General features: G+C 34.8%; 1 protein-coding gene across 1 annotated transcript; it reads right to left on the bottom strand.

Annotated features, from left to right (window-relative positions):
• Positions 1 to 327: 327 nt before the first annotated feature.
• On the bottom strand, positions 328 to 3,819 carry LOC140777014 (WAT1-related protein At4g30420-like). Its single transcript, XM_073120916.1, has 7 exons — positions 3,628 to 3,819; positions 3,412 to 3,457; positions 1,573 to 1,697; positions 1,149 to 1,386; positions 854 to 1,012; positions 624 to 775; positions 328 to 511 (listed from the first exon to the last, which is right to left on the bottom strand). Exons 1-7 carry the CDS (start codon positions 3,810 to 3,812, stop codon positions 328 to 330), a joined length of 1,089 nt encoding a protein of 362 aa, XP_072977017.1. The 5' UTR covers positions 3,813 to 3,819.
• Between the last annotated feature and the right edge of the window lie 6,600 nt (positions 3,820 to 10,419).

Raw genomic sequence — 10,419 nt, 5'->3', positions numbered from 1 at the left:
ACATACATATAGCAGCTTTGATGAGGTATACACACAAATACAAAAAAAAACGAACACAGGATCACTAGATTATTGATATAAATAGTGGATCAACCAGGCAAACCATCGATTTATCTAGATATATATTAAAATAATTAAATAACATATACACAATACTAAATAATTCTGATAATTACCTGCCACAATTCACTTCTTCTTTAAAGGCAAATAAAATAATTAAGACCTGCATAGCAACCTTGGAATCGTACGAGGAATAATATGAACAAAAATTATAAACCAAAAACAAACAAAAAAAAGCTTCATTCCTTAGATTCTTTGTGCAGTCCCTCAGCTAGACAGTAGGGGTTCTTCCATGTCAGCATCTCTATTAACATTTTGAGCATCTGCTACTCTTGTTGCAGTTGTTGGTAATTCATCTGTTGCATTTGGCTTCGTCTTGGCCTCAAGATCCTTGGCTTTACCCCATAACACCGTGTATAATCCAACAATAACAGCAATAGAACCTATCAAGCTTAAAGGAGAAAGAAAACAAAGATTTATACTACTAATTGAAGGACATTCTTAAATGAAATAAGTTAAGAACTAGATAGTACGAGATGTATAGCAAAAAAAAATTAATATACCTTCCAATATAGAGTTCCTGATGAAGAATGAGTAAAGAAAATCCTGTAGTAAATACCGTGCTTAATGGAGTAAACATGGCACAGAAGAGAGGGTCCTTCACTGATATAACCCAAGACTGTATGTAATAGTTAACAGTTGATCCAAAAACACCCTGCAGATAACTTTTATTGTGACAATTTACTTCATTACCAAGATGCAACTCATTGGATATCTAATTAGGAGAACTTACTGCATATAAGCAACTGAGGAGCTCAACAAACGACGTAATCTTCCAATCAGTCAAGTTTGGATACAGGAAGAATGTGAGTATAGCTGATTGCAAGGTTGATAAGAAGCCCATCCAAGTGGTCAGTGACAAAGGATCAAGATATGATCTCATAATTGGCACCTCCAAGCAAAATTAACCAGGAAAGGTTAACAAACTACAACCTAGTAATGAGAATGTTTGCAAAGAAAACAGCTACTTGAAATCATTATTATTGTTATAATTTATCCAGTGTATCAAGTTTTGATAAATACTTTACCTGCAGAATATGCCACAATGACCAGCAAGAAACTCCTCCAGTGAGGAAAAGACAACCCTTGATCCATCTACCGCTTATTAGTGAGACTGAGTGTAGAAGTGGGATTATCTTTTGGTAATCGAGGTTTAGAAGCTTTGGGCCTTTAAAGAGAGTCATGAACATAGCACCCCCAACGCAAATAATAGTCCCAACTATCTTAGCAATGGTTCTCGAGCTTCTTAGCTCCATTTCCTCTAATCTGTCGATCATAGTTTGAGACTTAGAGTTGTCCATGCTCGCAGAATATTTACTTAAGATCCATGATAATAAGCACGTCAAAAGATGAAGGATCATATATGATGGTCGAAGAGATCATTTCCCTTAAAACAATAATAAATAATTGATCACATACTTAAATAAATAATGCAAGTTATTAAGGACGTACCCACAAGCGGCAGCCATAATAAAAGTAATTACTGGGAACATATTTGAGATCCGATTCTCATCGGCATTTACATTATCGAAGTTTGGCTCAAATGCAGATAAGCGTACAGGCGTTAAAAAGGCCTCCTACACTTTATATTAGAGTTTTGCTAGTGTTCTTATAGGCGAGATTAAGTCAGTCTTATAAATACAAAAATTAAGTTTTAGGGGTTAGTGTTGGGGCAAGTTGTAATAGAAAAAAATGTGAGAGACATTTGCATGAGGAGAGAGTACTCCTCTATTGTATTTGAGAGTTGATCAGATCGGAAATTTTTTTGTATTTACATCTCTATTTACATTAGATTAGTGGATTGAAGTTTTGCACTATCCATGGATGTAGGCACATCGTCGAACCACGTAAATCTCGTATCTCGTTCTCCCTTCGTTGTGGTTAGTGTTACGATGCGATCACATAAGTTAAGTCGAGTCGAGTCAAGTTAGTTGCTTAGTTTTATCCTATAAATGCAAGTGGACATATGTTGATAATAAGGAGAGAATGAATCTAAGTTTAGTTAAATATTTTTTATCATCTTTATCTTTTACCTTAACCGTTAGATTATCTTTATCTTTTTTGGAATAGATCATAACCGTAGAAGCATCCCGATCTTTCAAATCCTAGCCTTTCTCCACTAGCAACCACCCTATCTTACAGCCATCCATCCACTACCACTCTCCGACAACTTTCGCAACGTCAGTTATTTATCGTTCTGTCTTATCTGACCTTATTTTAATTATAAATTTTTATCTAAAACTCTGATTGACTTCATTCCAAAGCCATTAGATTCGAAACTTCTTAGATTACTGTCCCTCAAAATCTCAGGATCATCCTACGTACAGATTATTTCAGATTTGGTTCGTAATAGTTAACATATTATTTGAAATTATTTATTTATGGTTTGATTGGGTATTTAAAAATATCTACATCTAGTGTCTTGATTTTAAATTTAATATTTAGTATTGATATTAACTTTGCTAATATTTGGTTTACCCAAATCTTTTACTATCCTATTAGTTTTATTTGTAAGTTTTTAAAATCCTCTATACTATCTTCCACCCATTTAGATTTTAACACAACAAAGTGATATCAAAGCTCAAGATACATATCCTATATCGTTATCTCTCTCTATCTCCTCCTTTTCAAATTATTTATTTGTACTGAAATATGAAAAAAAAAAGTTCTTACTATGATCATGTAGTTAAATCTAATTCGAAATTGATTAGATATTCATAATCTATAGTCTAATTCATTTACTTTACTTTCGAATTCAGATCTATCTTATCATTATTTATTTGCGACCTAAACTTTCCTAACTGATAGGCACGTCCCTTCTCCTAATTCTCTCTAAAATTAATGTAGTTAATAGCTCTTGAAGCACTTACTTATCGGATTAAAAGTTGAAACCGGTACAGAGGGACCCGGGCATAAATAAAGAACGAGTATCGGCTTTAAGACGACTACGAAAGGTCTTGTCTCAAATAGAAAAATACATATATAATTTACACGTTTATATTTAGGCTAAAATATAAAATATCTTTATCATACATTTATTTGCGCCACTTCTACTACAACTTACGTTAATTTTTTAATACAAAATAATTAAAATACTAATTTGTTTTTATCTTTTTGTGAATATCTTTTCTTTTTATTTTGAACACACTGTGAAGATTCAGAAAAGAGATTAATATTATGAAATTTAGCCTGAGGACCTATATATATATATATATACTACAATTTAATCAAACTCCAAAGCGGGGATTAATATTAATATTTATGTGAGAGAAATCACTTACAAAGAAACACCAAACAAAAGGCTTTCACTCCCACTCCGATCTCCTCTAGCCTTCGCCTAGAAATTAACCAGCAGTTGAATAAAAAAAAAAGAGAGAGATGTAATCAAGGAGATCTAGAAAAAGAGGATCTAAGCGTGTATATAAATATATATATATATATATATATATATATATATATATATATATATATATATATAGATAGATAAAGATAGATATAGATATATACCTTTTGATTAGAAGAGTAGTGGGAGCCAAGAGGAGGGTGGATATGGCTTGTCTATAGACAACAAAGACCATGGGGTTCATGCCTTGGGTGAAGGCAGCCTTACCTGTGAGAATCACGCCTGCGTAGATCACCCGCGCCACCACCATAGCCAGCACGGGCTTCCAGTACTTCTCAAACCTCAACATGGTTATGGCTCTTTCGACAACTAGCTCTAGCCCCCTCAGAGGTGCACAGTTTATAAATAGTACCACATTTGTGCTACTACTATACGAGTCATAAATAATTGTGACAGAAAGTAGATGATCGTATAAATGATAATTAATTTTGATAGCGAGATATCTGGGTGAGAGGTATATTAAGTGTCCTCCTACAATGAAACTCGGGGGATGGAAAGTATTCATGAATTAATTAGTCAATCACTAGCCAACTCCAATACACGATGGTTCGATGGTTTGATTCAACTCGATTGACGATTCGATAATGTAACACATATAGTTTAAAACCTAGACTAGATAACATACTATATTGATTAAAATTTGGTGCGGTTAAATGCCTCTGCATTTAACTCTTTTGTCCAACAAATAATTAGCTTTTGGGCCATGAATTAAAAATATATATATTAATGAGGCAACATGCTGCTTACACTACGAAGGGAGACAATCGTTGAACACTTGCAGACACAATTGGAGCTGCGACCTCATCCGCATAGTTGGAGATTTTCTGGACAATGTATAGGGTCAAGGGAATAGGAGAGCTGCTCTCGAGTTAGACGAAAGACTTTCGTCATTATAGGCTTTCCAAATTACTCAAATACTAGGGAAGGCATAAGTCACATCTCCTTTACATGGATATGATGGATTACAGTGTATGGAGCGAATCTAGTCCTCCACCCTTGGGCCTTTTACTTAGCATTGGAGTAAACTGTGTTGAAAGTTGGCTTAAGTTATTAAATAGAATTGAATTTGTTTGAACAGGTCTGCTGTAGATCAGTGTTTTGGGCTCCGTGTGCTAGCATCAGGTCCCATTCGAACACTTAGGCGGAAAGAAATTTGCACACTAGAGGCGTTCGAATGGGTCTTGCTTGCATTTGAGTACCATTTTTTACTTTTTGGATTGGTGTTCTTAAATCACCCTTATAACTAATTAAGTTGGGGTTTCATGGATAATATGTAAGGGAAAAACCTGAGAGATATAACCACCATATTAACGAGCGAGATTAGAATTTGGAAAACCTTTTGTACTTGGATTTGATTAATGAAGGAACATCGTCGAATCATGTAAATCATGCCTATCTCTCATTTTTCTCTATAATTACTTAAAATAGAAGTTCTTATTCGTGGTTAGATTATTTTATTGTTATTTCTTTTTCATTAGGATTGTATTTGTGACTTTTTCTATTTTGATTGCATTTGTCTATCACTCTATTCGATTGGAGTTATTTGGGTGGTTGGAGGTTGCTAGGGCTGCCCTCTGCTCAATGGGAGATTTGCAGACTAACTAGTAGTTAACGACCAAATCTTACCATATCAATGAGAATGAGATGGATTTGTTCTAAAGACTATATAAAAGAAAAAGATGAAAGAAAAACAAAATATGGACCTGTCCCATCCTTCTCTTTTAAGCATCATCTAATTGCATTCATTATTATAAGACATTCCAACGAAACACTTTCCATATGATCCACGTTGCTTAATTTCTAATCACCGACTTTTAATCTTATTGGAAGGCCTATTTAAATTCGAATCCGAATCCGAATTCGAACCCGAATCCCATAGAGTTATTGGGTGTAATATGGGTAGCCCGTTCACGTCGAGGCCAAGGCTGGCCCATAACTTTGTTCAGAAGACGAAACTTAATTGGGAGAAGATTAGGATAACCATCTTTGACTTAGTCATGCTCACACTTAATGTCCATATGAGTATCTCCTCAATTAGTTGAATGCTTAGCTATTGTTGATTTGTTTAGATGCACCGGAACTAGTGGGTGAGCTGAGTCAACCACAACACAGTTGATCTAGCTTCATCTATTCTGGTCCTCTACTTGAGCCAGGCTGAAGAACTCCGATGATGATGATGATGATGATCTAGTTAAGCCTTTTGACATTGAGGAGCTTAAATTAGCTCTTTGCTCCATGGCCCATGCAAGTCCTTGGGCTTGGAATTGGATGGCCCTTCCTTCCTTCTTTCCTTGATCTCTCCTTCCTGCACAACAGTATCGTAGCACAGGAGCTAGTCCATTCTCTCAAGAAAACTAAGTTTGACAAACAGTTTTCCTTCTCCTCAAGCTTGATATGGATATAGTATGTGATAAGGTTTGAAGAGGAAGTTGTGCCCCAAGTCCTTAATTACCTGCATGGGATTTCCGGTCTTCTGGTTTTCCTAGATCAAGGTTCACATACAATTAATCACCTTTTTTCTTGATCTTTATCAGTGGCTCTCCAACTCCTTGGTTCAAAGGAGGTTGCCCACTGTCTTCCTATTTATTTATCCTCTGTGCTCAGATTCTATCCACTTTGCTTAAATTTTGTATCATGGACTCGGGAGCCTTAGAAGGTTTACCCCATCTCAAATGATCCTAGTTTTTGTCTGTCTTATTTCTTATGTTCGCAGATGATATCCTTTTGATCTCCTGGACCCATTATTTCTTCCTAGAGATTATGAGGCCCTGGCCAATAAGGTGATCAACGGGTTACATATGGATGTCCAAAAACGAGAGACTTGCTCCTTTGGCTCCACTCTGGCCACAAGACTAGGGTAGGAAAAGAATTCTATTTTGAATAGAGTTGGTAGGTATCTTTCTCATGACTAAGATGGTCATAAAATGACTCGACGGTTTAGTTGGCTTGGAGGAGTATTTAGCAGCATGATAACTTAAAGTAATATCTTAGCAACGTTTAATTTGGAGCAATAGTTCTGTAATACACATGACTTAAAACTTAAACTATGTGACTTAATAAGCTTAATGTAGAATTTTATAATAAAAAATAAGTACATCTTTAGGAAGCAACTTAAAATACTAGATATATAACTCGATCCAAAATTAAATAACTCTAATTTTGCTAATGCACCGAGCCATTTTAATATATTTATAAGAAAAATTACCTATAAGAGTAGATTATCCTACCGGCTATCTAGTACGAGACTAAAGATCTAAAATCTCACCACGTAGAAGGCTAGCTAAAAGTGAACAATTTTTAACTGAAAAGAACTTATACATATCGATCGAGTTTGAGTGAGCCAACTTTAGCTTAGCTTGACTAAATTATATTTGCTAGCTCAAAACCTCAATTTGACTCCGACTAATATAGAGCTCGAGTCAAGCTCACAAGACTCCTGAGGCACAGCCATAAATGAGCTGAGTTAAAACAACAAACAGCATCTATTCAAATCATCTACTCCAGCAGTCAAAAATTTATAGTTTAGCGAGTCTTGCTACTTGAAAACATTCGCGTATAGACTATCTAATCTACCCTAGGATTGAACTTATACCTTTGGACTGTGGCACTTAACGATGCCTGTCTACAGGGATTTTCCCCAAAAAGAATAGGAACGAAAAAACTTAAATATCAAATTAATTGAACACTACTTTCAAGAACAAATTAAAGGAACTTATTTTATTGGCCGTATTCTTTCTCAAATCTAAGTACCTCGTCTTCTTCTACTAGCATTTTAGAGAGAGAGAGAGAGAAAGTAATCCAAGGTTTGATTAATTTCTCTTCTTTCCCAGAAGTTTCCGAGCATGATAGAGATGCACATTAAACGTTCTATTTGCGAAATCAAAGAGAGAAGAGAGAACTCTGGGACCGAGATTATGAAGGCCATTCACAAAATTATGGAATATCTTTCTTTTTTTCTCTCAATTTCTTTTATGATAATAGAAACTTGTATAGTATCATAATATAATTACTACAGAAACTCACGATTTCAGTCGTCAGAAAACTAGCCAGGTGTCCCAACAACTTAGATATCAATTATTTAAATTTACAGTAACTTTTAAGACTATCGTATGAACTCTCTATTTATAGTTTAGATCTAGATTATTATTTTTTTTTTGCCTTTATTTTGTTATCGTAAAGGGTATATATCATATTATTCCTGGAAATTTCAAAGTAGGAGAATTCAAACACTTGCTCCTCTTTAGTTCCCTTTACTATTAGAATGTGTCTGCAACGCGACGATAATTAATAATCTTACACTTACTTACTTCCTGCATTCTTTTAATGCAAGAATTATTAGTCCCATAAAAAGAACGTTCACACGCTTCATTTATTAATTCCTTGACTTGGATTAATTTATCGTCCTTTTTAATTGTATTTCATTGATAATGATCTAAAAATTTTAGTAGATTTGAATGCCATCATACATAGCTTGTTTACTCGATCATATCCAATCATCTAATAATTAAGATAGGTTGAAACTTGAAAGCCATGCATAACCTCTTGGGATATGGGCATTAAACTAGAAATAATGGGCATGGGTATTCAAGCCGTGGCCTTAATATCCAAACATTCATATTCCTGCTAGTCTATGGGTGGATCCATGTAGAGTGGTTTGCCATCTTAGCGGAGTAGATGTTACTAATATTAACATATATGCCAAATTTTTCAATGCCTTGCACTAATTTGTAATGTTAATCCTACGAATATAATACAGACATTTGTTCCTTTTGATTCGGTACCAGTTTTGAGGTTTAGAAAGTCAATGAAATATAAAAGATGAACATTCAGTGAGATATTAAGTTTAAATCTATCTTTAGCTGATTCAATGATGAGAGGCTATTTTAGACCTCTTTCTCCAATTCTTACTCTTCTCTTTTGTCCCATGATATATATATATTTAAAAAAATATTTTTATTTTTTAGCTTTTGAAATATTGGATTCAGATTTAATATATTGATTCAAAATCAAGAGAGTTTTATTTAAATATATTCATCTTTCTTAATATTATTTAAGATAATATCCAAAGTAACAATGCATTCTTTAGTTGCTTTCTCTAACTGGTTTAGAAGGTAATCAGTATAAAAACTCCTTTACACCTTTATGTTCATCAACAATTAGATTTATACTTCATACCAGACACCCATGTAGACACAAGAGTGATGAAGAAAAGATCCATATATATAATATACATGCATAAGTTAATTCAGTGTATCTAGTGAAGTAGCTAGTCGTTTTATCCTTCTTACTGAGGAGCTAAGTAAGACTCACAATGCCAATAGAAGAAAGGGATCAATTTCACCACAAAAGACTAAGCCAGTAACTGTGAGATTACTGTTCTTATCAATTCTCTTACATCCTCTATTCCATTAAAAAAAATTGATTTGTCTAAGTCTGCACACCGAATAATATGTTGTGTAAAATACTCAAATGGGTGAGGAAAGCAGAAGCAAAATCCTTCGCCCTCAAACTAAATATAATAACAATAATTTAGGGCAAACCAAATATTAGCAAGCTAATATTAATATCAATGTGAGAACTCCAAATACAAGATGCTAGTTATAGAGAACCTTAAATACCCAAGGTAATCACAAATATGAACACCAAATATATGCAAACCATAAAGAGAAAAGAGGAAGAGATACAATTTACGTGGTTCGGCGATGTGCCTACGTCTATGGGAGGAGCAATCTTTAATCCACTATGCAAATCTTCAAATACAAAGAGATTACAACTCTAATCTCTCTCTAAACAATGGTGGCTCTCCCCTACAAGCTTTTCTCTTTTGCAAAATGCCCACACAAAACCCTAAAACCCAACATTTCTATTTATATGGCCCGTTTAGATTGGGGTTTTCCGCGTCGCATTCGAACGCCCTCGAGGACGCGTTTAAATACACCAAATATCAAAGCAGCAGAATCAAAGGGGCGTTCGAATGCCCGCGGGGCGCATTTGAATGCGCCCAGTGCAAATACAGACTAGCGTTCTAACACTAAAGCCCCGTTCGAACGCCTGCAGAAATAGCTACTCTCGGGTTGGCTGGCATTCGAACGCGGCTGGGGCCATTTGAACGCCTACATCACAGACTGCTCTTTATTTGGAGTCCGCGTTCGAACGCACTTAGGACTCGTTCAAACGCGCGGCACACAAAAGTTGATACATACTGAATTTTTGCTGAAACTGAATTTAAGCCAATTTTTAACATAATATACTTAATTATGTTAGTTAAGTTATTTACTCAAGTGCATGTAAACGTAAGATAACACATACAATCGTTAATATAAACTGCTACCTCTGTGAGTACTTTTGAGTGTTCATGTATGAGAAAATAATACTGCTTCATATATTGGTCAAGGCTTCGCGGTTTTAGTGACAATCTTTTAATTTACCAAGGATATTAAAAATTGCTCGTTGAGTTAGTAATTCTCCTAAACATTTCTACGTGGCATTCACGTAGACTAGAATTAAAGTACCTACTTGTAACTACCTGGTTCAGTATTTTGGTGCAGACCTATAATGACCTAACAAGTGCCATTAATCCATAATCTTGTACATTATACCCCAATAAAATAAATATATATATACATTCAATTAGATGTGCCAAAAATTAATCAGTACTTTACAGTTGGGAAAAGAGACAGATGTCACAGCCTTGGCTACTTTTCAAGAGCAACCTTGATTAAGAGGTTTAACTACATATTTGTTGATGTAATTACTGCTTAACAACATACATATACAGAAGAAGAAAAATCATATACTGTGCGATCTTCTTCGTTTTGCCACCTCTCTTCCACTTCAATCTCACCAACTCCATCTTAATATTAAATTTTCTAGCTGGCAAGTGAATTGACCTCCTC

The sequence above is a fragment of the Typha angustifolia genome, chromosome 15 (genome assembly GCF_048772165.1).
Source record: "Typha angustifolia cultivar Huaian chromosome 15, ASM4877216v1, whole genome shotgun sequence".
Classification (NCBI taxonomy): domain Eukaryota; kingdom Viridiplantae; phylum Streptophyta; class Magnoliopsida; order Poales; family Typhaceae; genus Typha; species Typha angustifolia.
This window is presented reverse-complemented; position numbering and strand designations above follow the sequence as displayed.

Coding starts and splice junctions, on each gene's coding strand:
- LOC140777014 (XM_073120916.1), bottom strand. CDS start 3,812: ATGTTGAGGTTTGAGAAGTACTGGAAGCCCGTGCTGGCTATGGTGGTG. Junction 1,387..1,572: donor ATTATGGCTGCCGCTTGTGG/GTACGTCCTTAA, acceptor TATGATCGACAG/ATTAGAGGAAATGGAGCTAA. Junction 776..853: donor TCCTCAGTTGCTTATATGCA/GTAAGTTCTCCT, acceptor AGTTATCTGCAG/GGTGTTTTTGGATCAACTGT.